At 36.7% G+C, this 13,049-nt stretch overlaps 2 protein-coding genes across 2 annotated transcripts; both read left to right on the top strand.

Moving 5' to 3' along the window:
• Positions 1-3,286: 3,286 nt before the first annotated feature.
• Positions 3,287-6,724, top strand: LOC112049676 (sialin-like). The gene is made up of 4 exons (XM_052884434.1): positions 3,287-3,424; positions 4,202-4,438; positions 5,436-5,645; positions 6,542-6,724. The coding sequence occupies exons 1-4, from the start codon at positions 3,287-3,289 to the stop codon at positions 6,722-6,724; spliced, it is 768 nt and encodes a 255-aa protein (XP_052740394.1).
• Positions 6,725-8,203: 1,479 nt separating this feature from the next.
• On the top strand, positions 8,204-12,687 carry LOC128198526 (sialin-like). The gene is made up of 3 exons (XM_052884433.1): positions 8,204-8,322; positions 9,120-9,236; positions 12,451-12,687. Exons 1-3 carry the CDS (start codon positions 8,287-8,289, stop codon positions 12,685-12,687), a joined length of 390 nt encoding a protein of 129 aa, XP_052740393.1. The 5' UTR covers positions 8,204-8,286.
• Positions 12,688-13,049: the final 362 nt, after the last annotated feature.

Here is a 13,049-nt window from a genome sequence, read left to right as displayed (position 1 = left end):
GAACGTTAAATCGCTTAAACGTCCCAGTACACGATCCAGGCCTTTATACGAGAGGATATAGAGACCCAACATGCTGCTCCAATATAGCTTGGCGGTCTTGCGCTCGGCAAACACGGCAACGTTATAACTGTACAAATGGATTGCGCAGTCTGTTTGTACAGTTTTCAAACTATGAACGTTCGATGAACTACACAAATGGACGCAAATTAGTTTAACATTGTAACTATCTATAACAGATGTTAGCATCACCATTTAATTTATTTTCGCTGGGAAATGCATTTATGCATCCCTATCCGAAATGGTATGTGGGACTCGCCGAGATTTCGTAATACCCACTAAAGCCCAGCGGATCCGGCTTCGTCCTTTGGTGACATCACAGGATCATGTTAGCATCACCAAGTCCAACATCCCAACTCAGAGCCGATATTTTTAGTAAGTATTTTTTGGAAGAAAAAAGGTATATAACATAGCCATTTAAGACTCGAACCCAGAACCTCATAATCCAAAGCCGTATAGGCTAACCACAAAATTTAAACATTCAGAAGTCAGCCAGTATTTACTTAGTAGTTAGTATTAGTTTATATAGAACTAGCTGACGGCCTCCGTGGCGCAGTAGTATGCGTGGTGGATTTACAAGACGGATATCCTAGGTTCGATCCCCGGCTGGGCAGATTGAGATTTTCGTAATTTGTCCAGGTCTGGCTGGTGGAAGGCTTCGGCCGGCTAAATACCAATCTACCGGCAAAGACGTACCGCCAGGCGATTTAGCGTTCCGGTACGATGTCGTGTAGAAACCGAAAGGGGTGTGGATTTTCATCCTCCTCCTAACAAGTTAGCCCGCTTCCATCTTAGATAGCATCATCACTTACCATCAGGTGAGATTGTAGTCAAGGGCTAACTTGTAAAGAATAAAAAAAAAGCTATTCAGCGACTATTAATTTATAGCCACGTGAATACTCTAGGTAGATATCAGTAGCAGAGAAAAAGTAAGAAAACCTTCTAAATATATTAAAGTTTTTATGTTATATCTTGTAAGTGGGTCGTCTAGTAGAGTCCCTTTACGATCGCTTCCCGGATAGATAAAAGTTATCAGTAAGTTATAGCATACTAAAATATATTACAAGTTTACCTATAGAGGTTAAATATTTTTTATAGTAAAATTCAAAGAAAGAAAGAAAGAAAGAAGAAAAAAAGAAAAAACATTTATTTAGAAAATTGTGCCATACACCACAATACCTAAGTAAGCAGTATTGTAGTGTCGGATGCTTCAACCACCTGATCAATTGAAAATCAAAACTAAAGTAGTTGAAGCATCAAAAACCACTTCGTCATGTTCGGTAAAGGTACCTTGAAAAAAGGTAAAAAACAGGTAAATGAAGCTATAAGCCCATATGATAGAGTATGAGGCAATAGGAAATTTCAAATAAATTGTAAATCTATAATAACAAATTATGGCTTCTCTTCCGTATCCGTGTAACGTACGACCTACTTTCAACATTATCCTATAATGTTAGCATACTCCGAAAATGGGTTTCCTCTCTGGGTGGACAAATATCAATCTTAGCCGTATTTGTTATTTATTTTTATACTTTACAAGTTGGCCCTTGAATAATATTTCACTTTGACGTTAAGTGATGATGCAATTTAAAATGGAAGCGGGCTAACTTGTTAGGAGTAGGATGAAAATTCACACCCCGTTCGGTTTCTACACGACATCGTATCGGAATGCTAAATCGCTTTTGAAACTAAACTACGGCTACGGCCGAAGCTCCCATCAGCCAGACCTAGACCAATTGTGAAAACTTCAATCGGCCCAGTCGGGAATCAAACCCAGGAACTCCGTCTTGTAAATCCACCGCGTATACCGTACCGCTGTATTTACAAGAAGACATTGATTTTGTAGTTTATAGACCGAGAAGCTGCAATAGCCTAGAAAAACCTGGCAAAAATAAAAGTATGCTCTAGACTTGCACAATGACTGGTCTGGGCCTTGAAACCTTCTATCTTCCACAGCCACACATCTCAAACTCCATAATTACTCCGTAATTACCTATGGTAGGAGCATAGGCTGACGAGATTTCAGCCTTTCTAAAGCTGATTATTATAGAAGGTCGTGGATGCACTCGGACAATAATTATATTGTGATTGATAAAATACCCTCAAAGCATTATCTCTTTTCTATGATTTTAAAATGAGGACTGTACGGTGTCTGAGTAAAATCTTACTTTTCGTGTGTGCGTGTGTTTTCTTAGTATGAATGACAGGTAAATATATAAACACATAATTACACACATGATAATTGATAATGATTATTATCAAGAACATCTCGGCAAACATTGAAATATTTATTACCAAGTACATCTGTAGTATTCGTGACTGGTAGTTCTAAATATTAAAATTAAAGATTTTAAGTGATTTTTGACAATAACTAAGTATTTTTTTAAAATGGAACGAACAAAATTCGTTCCAAATGAAAATCTAATTCCAGCTAAGAAAACTATTGAATCTATAAAGGAAGAAAGAAAATTTGTGGATTTGTTACGTGCTTGTGAGTTATTTTAGAAATAAATGGTCTTAAACTGAAATCAATACAAACATATAAATAAAATTGAAATGTCTGTCTGTGATTTAAAAAAGTGCTAGTGCTTTTACAGGATACTAAGACACACTTAAACTTTTTTAAATTGTCTGGCCGGTGTCCAGGCTAATCTATGAAATGGCTGGACTCAATTTACTGGCATTTCCACTCGGATACAGAAGAACAAATATAGGCTATTTTTCATCACGGAAAAAAGGATCCCGTAGGATTAATGAAAAACTGAATATTTCACGCGGACGAAGTTACGAGCGTCCGCTAGTGTAATTCAGGGATGTATTATTGGAATAGTCCCAGAAATTATTACTTCTCTTAAATTTCATGACATAGTAATGAATTAAGGCTTTATTCGCACGAGAGTTGTTTTAACGGACGTTAAAAAAGCGTTAAATACAACAAATGCATTTCCAAGTATATTTTCACACGACAGCGTTTTAAACACGACGCTTTTTTATCGGGCAATGTTGCATTTTCAATATTGGGCGTTGGAAATAGACCAAGACTTAAATTATGATCATGAATAAAAACGCCAATGCTGGGTTTTAACGTATCGTTTTTTTAACTCTCGTGCGAATGAGGACTAAGACAGTAATAATTAAGAAAGTACCTACTTTCCTTCTAGCCTGTGTAATTCCACAACGGTACGTATTTGCTATAATCGGATTACTTGGAATAAGCAATGCATTTACTATGCGTGTGAGTTTGAATATAGCAATAACTCAAATGGTGAATCATACTAAAACTTTACAAGATCATTTTGATCCAGATGCATGTCCTAGTGACGAAGGGGTTGATATTACGGCAAACCATACTGCAATCAGTAGAGCAGTAAGTACTTATTTATCTATACTAATTTATGGCGTAAAGATCGTGAGATTATTAAGTTGTACAGGTCTACTGAACCCATTTTAAAACTTCTTTGTCCAATAGAAAATCTATATTTTAAGCCTATGAATGTCAATGTCTATATTTTAAGCCTGGTATTCCCATGGAAATTTGGAAGGGGAAACGACGAAGCGGGCGCGTTTGCTAAATTGAGAGAATGAGAGAATTCAATTACTAACATGATACTAAAGATAGAGAGAGTTAGAGACGAACCTCACGCAAACATACTTAAAGACTAGTTTCATGAGCTATATTTGCAATCATAGCATATGAACAGCACCTAGCACAGTGTGCACCTTCCATACAATAAATAAGTTAAGTCCTCAGAATACAGAAAACACCAGAAGCAGCGTTCAGCCGTCATCAAAAAACACAAATTGTGTCCAAAAATTGTACTGCTATCACACAACACAATGCCACACAATGTCACACAACACGGCATACACAAAGTGACTAATCGCTTGGTTGTAAATTACACCAAAAAAGAGTAGTTTTAACGGCTTCATTCCTATGCACAATCGCACGTTCTGGAGTTTTCTGTATTCTGAAGTCACGTCATGTGCCCGTATGCTATTTTAGTAGCAACTACTCGTACATTCTAAACCGAATGTTTAGTAGTACGAAAAAGATTTATCTTTTTCTAAGCTTCGAACTGTACTACTTGCTGCTATACAAATTGCTCAAAACTTTATTTTATCATAAATTCTGGATAATTTTCAGAATGCTGTTTACAATTGGGATGAAGAAACACAGGGATTCCTACTAAGTGGTTTCTATTACGGTTATGTGACGACGCAAGTTTTAGGAGGTTTCTTGGCAGAAAAGTACGGTGGCAAATGGGTACTAGGCACTGCGTTACTTAGCACCGCTCTGTTCACATTAATGACTCCATTTACAATTAAAAATGGAGGTGTAACTTGGTTGTTTATTCTACGTGTCCTTGAGGGTGTAGCCGAGGTTTGTAAAATTTCCAGTTTTTTTATATTAATTAATTTTATACCTAAATCGTGTGTGTAGTTTTGTGGCAAAGTAATCCTTGATTTGACTTAATTTAGTTTAGGATTTTTAGTTGCAAAGAATCATTATTTTATTAGATACTCAATATTTGAAGTCGAATAGATGTAGGAGGAGGAGGATTAAATGGTTGCTTCTTTTTTTGTTTTCTTTGTCGCTGGGAAATGCGTTTACGCATCCCGTCCGGAGGCTCCACAGTCGGAGCTGTGCGGTCTATACCTACTTTATCGTACACTAAAAAAAATTTTAATAAAAAAATTCAACCGACTTCCAACTCAAACTTAAACTAAAAAGCAAAATATAACATCTTACCTATGTGCTACCTTCTGATCAGTTTGAAGGCGGTGCCACCCATCTAGGTGAAAAGTTCTCATCAATACAAAATTAACAAGTCCAAACACAAAGTAGCTACTGTGAACCGTCGAGGAGTTCTATTCACTGTCCTTCGTCTTCATCACCAGACCCTTAATACAGTCATAACCCATGTAGGAGGAAAATTCTCATCAATACAAATTAATCAAGCCCAAACAAAAGGTAACTGCTGTAAATCGTTGACGAGTTCCACCGTCTGTGTTTCGGCTCCATCATCAGACCAACTCCAAACCTTCATAAAATTGCAGTGGTTTAAAATACTTTATGGAAATACTAACAAACACACTAGCCGCCTTTACAATTTTTCCCTCGATTTCTCCAGGATGCCATCATCAGATCCTGACATAAAAAAAATGGGACCACCCTGGAATCAAACCTTCAAAACAAAACAAGAATTTTTAAAATCGGTCTATAAATGACGGAATTATCGCTGGACATACATAAAAAAATATTAAGAATCTTATAATAAGATGAAGCTTCTCACGGAAAATTAACTATATAGTAATCAATTGTAAAAATGTTTCACGGATCTTGAGGTATTAAATAAAATTGTTTGTTGCCACACCAGGGTCCAACTATGCCTTGTCTGATGAATATGATGGCAAGGTGGACACCAACTCAAGAGAGAGCTCTCATATCAGCTATACTTTTCGGAGGTGGCCAACTGGGTAACGTCTTGGGACCGTTACTATCTGGCGTTATCCTTGCCAATGGTAGAGACTGGGCCTATGTGTTCTATTTCTTTGGCGGAGGCGGTGTGGTATGGTTCATTTTTTGGGTAAGTTTTTTTTTTAATTCTTTACAAGTTAGTCATTGAGTATAATATCACCTGATGATAAGTGATGATGCAATCTAAGATGAAAGCTTGATAATTTCTTAGGAGATGGATAAAAATCCACACCCTTTTCGGTTTCTACACGACATCGTACCGGAACACTACGTCTTTGTCAGTAGGGTGGTAACTAGCCACGGTCAAAGCCTCCCACCAGCCAGACCTGGACAAATTAAGAAAATCTCAATCTGCCCAGCCGGGGATCGAACCCAGGACCTCCGTCTTGTAAATCCACCGCGCATACCACTACGCCACGGAGGCCGTCACTCGCACATAAATCATCCTTTATACAAAATAAACTAAATTGAAATTCGCTTCACCCGGTCGAGAGCTATGGTGCCACAGACAGACTGACAGACAGACAGACACGTCAAACTTGTAACACCCCTCTTTTTACATCGGGGGTTAAGAATTAAATTGATTGTCTTAATACTACTGTTAGCGTCATTGTTTGCGCACGCTTTCATGACTTTGGCCACGTTAATTATATAATAAGTTGAAAAAACATACATACAGCTGAACGTAGAACCTCCTCCTTTTTGAAATTCGGTTAAAGAGTGTACCTCAACACTTATCAACAACTTATACTACCGAGAACGGAAAGCTAAACATTTGAAAGCCTAACCCAGGAATAGAACCTAGGATTTCATGATCTGAAAATGCAGCTAAACTAGACCATAAAGGCAGTTATTATTATTTGTATAAAAAATGTTAATATTGTTTTTATGTTAATGTTAATATTGTTACTAATGCTTTTCAATAGATTGTTTTTTTTCGTTCTAATATACATGGTGTATTAGTAAGCGTTAACCTTTATAATTTTACCTTAATTAAATCCACAGAGTATTTTGTGCTTCAGCGAACCAAACTCTCATCCGTACATTTCGAAAAAGGAATTAGATTATTTAAATAAAAGCGTCGAGAAAGCCAAAAGTAACACAAATAATGATCCGGTACCTTGGAAGGCAATTTTGAGATCACCGCCCGCTTGGGCCCTGCTTGCCGCTAACGTAAGCAAAATTTGAATATTCTTGATACTTTGTCAAAACTCTTCCTACTAATATTATAAACACGATAGTTTGTATGGATGTATGTTTGGAAGTTTGTTTGGATATTTGTCCTTAACGGCGCAACTACTGAACCGGTTTGGTTTAAATGTAAAATGAAGATAGATAATTTTCTGGATTAACACTTAAGCTACATTTCATTCCGAAAACATTCATGGCTCCCGCGGGATTTGTGAAAAACTGAATTCCACGCGGTCAAAGCCGCAGGCGTCTGCTAGTAGGTATCATTATAATAAGAATACTTCAATTATACATTGAGTTGAGTGTTATCACTGGTAAGTAAATGTATTGGAAATTGTTATGTTCCGGTCTAAACCAGTAAAAATGTAGACACTTAAATGAATAACGCAGTGTAATGGCGATAAGCAATTACTTACCAATTAGCATTAGGTGTTACGAAAACTATGTATTTCCATAAAAAAACCGTCTCAAAAGACGTTACTAAGTTACAGTATCTACAGTACTATTGCCGCTTGATTCTTTTTAAAACAGGTTGGTCACGATTGGGGATTATACACAATGATATCTGATCTACCAAAGTATTCTCACGATGTTTTGAGATTTGATATTAGAACTACTGGTATCCTTACTGGATTGCCTTATATAGCTATGACGATATGTTCCTTCATTTTCGGAATGACGAGCGATTGGTGCATTAAAAACGGATGGCACAGTATCAAGACTGGTCGGATGATATACACTACAATAGGTACGAATTTAAAAGCTCATCAACCTTTAATATTCTACAAGCTTTTATTTACTTTCACCTCTCCTTTTGTAAGGGTTAGTAATCAAATATCAGTAGACCTATTCCCCGAAGATAGATTGAAGTGGTGTTATTAAGGATTAGGCATATACGAATATAGCATGGCAAGTTGGTTGATGACACTCTCATGATATGCGGGCGACGGGGGACGAAGGACTGTGCGGGTGTAAAGTCGTGCGCACGTGGTAGAGGGATGGACTGTGCGGGTATGAAGTTGTGCACGCGGGGCATCGCTACCCCCGCTCCCGGCCTGCGCGGACCATCAGGAGTGTTACGAATGAAATTGCCTAGCTATAGTAGTATATCAAAATAAAGATTTTTAACATTAACCATAACAAAATACAAAAAAAATATTTGGACGGTTGAATTGCTTTCAATGAGGGTATAAATCACTAGTCATTTCACACTTATAATAATTATAATTAACTTTTTCTTAAATTAATGAAGACAAATTTGATTAATAAGCTTAGAACAATTAGATATGAATTAGATATTATAGATAACATTTTAAAAACAAACCATACATAATTAAAAAAAAAAATAAGTTTTGAAATTAAATGCGTTTTCTATCTTCATTTCTAATTTCTTTGTTGGTAAACAATACTCATCAAGAAAGGCTGTAGTGTATTTATTTTTGTGAAATGTCTAATAGTTTGAATTATTTCTAGCTGCTACAGGTCCGGGTATTTGCATAATTTTAGCATCATATGCTGGTTGCAACCGTAATGCGGCAATTGTTTATTTTATATTATCAATGGGGCTTATGGGCGGATTCTATTGTGGCATGAAGGTAAATTAATTTAACTATTGTTGAATTATACACACCATGTGTGTTTGTCATAAATAATTTATATAGTGCACGGCAAGCACGAGGCCTGTTTCTGGAACTTGGTGTGCGCACTGCCGTGCGCTTGGATTTGTAGTATGTACAGGGTGCTCGGGAGTATTTCTCATAATTCTAAGGGTTTTCGATAACTAAAAATAATTCAAATTGTTCAAGAAACATGTGTGTGTTAAATATTTTCGGAGTATTTAATTTTTTTTTGTAAATAAATCTTAAAACGTGTCCCCTGAACACATCCATAAAATAATGACGTAATTGTCTTATTGTTTTACGTATTTTAAAATGCAACGATAGATAAAGGCGTGTGTTACATGAATAATCGGAATTATTTGAATGACTTTGTATGAAAACATAGAAACTTTTTTTAGTTAATAAAATATTACTTATGCAGTTCGGTTTCTATAAGTTGTCTCGTCAACACCTTAAAGTTATGGGACATACTCATCAGCACCCTGTACAATCCGCATAACCCGAAATTCTAATAAAGGTATTATGGTTATAAAGGTATATAAGGTATTATGAGAGTACATAAACTACATTATTTACTAGCAGACCCCTTCCGGTTTCACGCGCGTTTCCTATTTATGTGGGAATACAAGGACAAAATATATTCTTCGTTACTCGCTGATAATGTAGCTTTCCATTTGATAAAACAAAAATCGATTCAGTAGTTTCAGAGTCTACACGTAACAAACAAAAAATCAAATCGTACCTTTTTAAGTTAATATATTATTATATTTCAGATAAACACGTTGGATTTAGCCCCTAATTACGCTGGTTCATTAACATCGTTCGTAAACACGACTTCTACATTCGCAGGCATTATCACACCCTATTTAATAGGATTGCTCACCCCCGATGTAAGTAGATTAATTACTTCGTATGTGTTATAATGCGTGATCAAATCAGGAATGAGGAGACCCGCAGATGAACCAAAGTCACTGACATAGCTCAGCGAGTCCTGAAGGTGAAATGGTAATGGGCAGGCCACATAGTGCGAAGAGCCGATGGACGTTAGGGTATCAAGGTGCTGGAATGGCGACCCCGCATTGAAAAGCGCAGTGTTGGTCGACCCCCTATTAGGTGGACTGAGGACATCAAGCGGGTCGCAGGGAGCCGCTGGATGCTCGCGGTCCAAGACCGTTTTGTTTGGAAGTCCATGCAAGCGGCCTATGTCCAGCAGTGGACGTCCATCGGCTGTTAATAATGATGATGTGTTATAAAGAGCCGTGATAGCTAAGTGGATTTCTCTGCCGGACGTATCTTCGAATGCAGTCTGGGGCATGCACCTCTGACTTTTCAGTTAGGTATGTGCATTTTAAGAAATTAAATAAATATCACGTGTCTCAAACAGTGAAGGAAACCATCGTGAGGAAACCTGCACTCATTTTTTCTAGGTTATGCCACATATCGCAGGGTATTATTCTTAATAATTGTTATGTGTGGCATAATGTAGTTATAAATATATTTTCTTTCTTCTTTCTTGAATTCCTAATAATCTTCGTTGGGGCAGCGTGGTGGACTATTAGCCTAACCCCGATCATTCTGAAAGGATACTCCTGCTCAACATTGAGCCGAATATGAGTTGTTGATGAATGAAAATGTGTTTTATAATAATAACTAATTGAGTACTTAACCAATCAATTTTAAACGCTTATTGTAAATACTCCGTACGCTAGACTTGATATTTAAACAAATTGATTCTGATCTTAAAAATTAAATTAAATTAATTGTAAAAACGAACTGACTTCACAGATTTAATAATGACTTCCAGACGAACGTGACTTCGTCCGGAATTTTGTTTTTCACAAATCCCTCGGGAACCGTGGATTTTTCAAGGATAAATAGTAGCATGAGTGTTAATCTTGAATAATATCTATTTCCATTCTAAATTTCAGCCAAATCGGTTCAGTAGTTGCGGCGTTAAAGAGTAACAAACAAACATCCATACAAACTTTCGCGTTTATAATAATATTAGTAGGAGTAGGATTTTAATGTCCGCAACTTTGCATTTCTTACAAAATTCAGTTATTCACATATTTCGCCAGAACCATTGATTTTTCCGGGATAATCTCTGCTACTCAGTAGGTACTTTATTTTTAATTTAAGGCGTTACATGACGATTTATGCATGATCAGTCCTTTAAAAGATTTTGGTCCCAAAACAATTAATTATTTTCTTTATTATCTAGAGACAGGTACAGATGAGCCGTGGTAGCCCAGTGGATATGACCTCTGCCTCCGATTCCGGAGGGTGTGGGTTCGAATCCGGTCCGGGGCATGCACCTCCAACTTTTCAGTTGTGTGCATTTTAAGAAATTAAATATCACGTGTCTCAATCGGTGAAGGAAAACATCGTGAGGAAACCTGCATACCAGAGAATTATCTTAATTCTCTGCGTGTGTGAAGTCTGCCAATCCGCATTGGGCCAACGTGGTGGACTATTGGCCTAACCCCTCTCATTCTGAGAGGAGACTCGAGCTCAGCAGTGAGCCGTATATGGGTTGATGACGATGATTATTTAGAGATACTGTTAATTAATTAAAGCTGGGTCTAGAATAGTACAATACCACTAAATATATATGAAAAACATGCATGAAAACGACCGTATTCTGTAAAGTTACTGGAGTTTGTCACGCGACAGAATAACTCTTTGCCTCCCTTTATTGCACTATCGCGAACTGTGTTGTATATTACTGCAATAAACATAGACAAAACAATTTACTAACATGTTTTCTTTTGTTCTGTTTGTATTTATTTTCTTTTGTATAAATATTTTTTCACTACTCTTGCTCAAAAACACTGTCATATTACCACTCCACAATGAAATGAAATGATGAAATTTTCAATCTGTTACCATCAAAGTCGAGACGCATTTACTTAAATACTTACCTACCTACGAATACCTACGAAAAATTTAATAAGTGGAGAAAACAACAACGAATGGATTCACTTACGAAAGGAGTTTTTTAAACTATCATATCCCACGTTTACCTCACATACTCATTATTCATCTTCACAGTAGAGTACTAGAGATGGGGCACTAGTGCATCAAAACTGAGACAGACAAATGTGGAAAATTGACCTAATTTCATTTAGTCGCTTATTAAACAACTAACGTTATTTAAACAAATAATACCTAAATATCATCTGCAATGTCGAGCTGTGTGTTCAGGAAGTGTAAAAACTATAAATATATAATGGAATTAAAGACACAATTGTGGATGTTTACGCTCAGTGGTGTAGTCAAATTCGGATCAGTTGTTGCGGTGATTTTGACCTATCTATAGTTAAAATTATCATTGCTTTTTACCCGACTGCAGGAAGGGTTTGTAACATTTTCTATTTTTATCAATCTTTGAGCATTATGCCAGTCATTGTATTAACTTCATCATCATCATTAGCAACTCATACTCGGCTCACTGTTAAGCACGAGTTTCCTCTAAGAATGAGAGTGGTTAGGCCAATAGTCCACCACGCTGGCCCAATACGGATTGCAGACTTAGCACATGTAGAGAACTAAGAAAATTCTCAAGCAATCAGATTTCCTCACGATATTTTACCTTCACCGTTTCGAAACACATGATATTTAATTTCCCAAAATGCACAAAACTGAAATGTAGAGGCATGCCTGTTTCAAACCTACGCTCTCCGAATCGAAGCAGAGGTCATATCCACCGGGGCTATCACAGCATAAGCAATCTAGCTAATACCTACTCGTATATGTATCTCAAGAAGTTCAAAGTGCTTATTAAACGCAAGTTTTTAGGAAAGTCTTATTATAATGTTAATGATTATATAAATGTTAAAAAAGCTTGGTGTTAAACTGCAATATACGTCTTAGTTAGCTTAGTTCTAGCTAAGTTTGTAAAATAGTGGTAAACAAAACAAAATATACCTTGGCTTGAGTTTGTTGTAAGCTCTTCTTGGAATTTTCGGAACTCAAATTTCAAGTTTTCGACTATTATTACCACCACTATATTAAATTAAATTATGATATAACTTGTCATTTCAAAGGTGCTTGTAAACTAAGCCTAATTGAATTTGAATTTATACTAAGGTAATTTATTTTCAGTCTACATTAGTACAATGGCGGACAGCCTTCTGGGTTTGCTTAGCAGTGCTTGTGTCGACAAACATAATATACTGCATATGGACAGAAGGGGAGCAGCAGTGGTGGGACGACGTGAGACACTTGGGATATCCACCTGGATGGAAACACGGGCCTATCACCAAAGACGATTTGACACTTACATCGACGCATCCGGAATATATAGAATTAAATAAAAAATTGTGTGCAGAAATACATTGATTTATTAGAAGTTATACACGTTTTTTTTCTTACTAGCGTACGCCCGCGACTTCGTCCACCCTTAGATCTCTTTAATCCAGCCCTTACAGTAGTATCGCTGTAAAAATGGAGTAACTTCTCCCGTTTTCCCAACATTTCCCTTCACTGCTCTGCTTTTATTAATCGTAGCGTGATGAAAAGTATACGATACCTGCCCAGGAGTTTGAAGAATAATTGTAACAAGTTTCGTTAAAATCCGTTGAGTAGTTTTTGTTTCTATAACGAACATACAGACAGACAGACGAAAATTTTACTGATTGCATTTTTGACATCAGTATCGATCACTAATCGCCCCCAGATAGTCATTTTGGAAATATATTTCA

This window comes from Bicyclus anynana, chromosome 11 (assembly GCF_947172395.1).
Source record: "Bicyclus anynana chromosome 11, ilBicAnyn1.1, whole genome shotgun sequence".
Lineage (NCBI taxonomy): Eukaryota > Metazoa > Arthropoda > Insecta > Lepidoptera > Nymphalidae > Bicyclus > Bicyclus anynana.
This window is presented reverse-complemented; position numbering and strand designations above follow the sequence as displayed.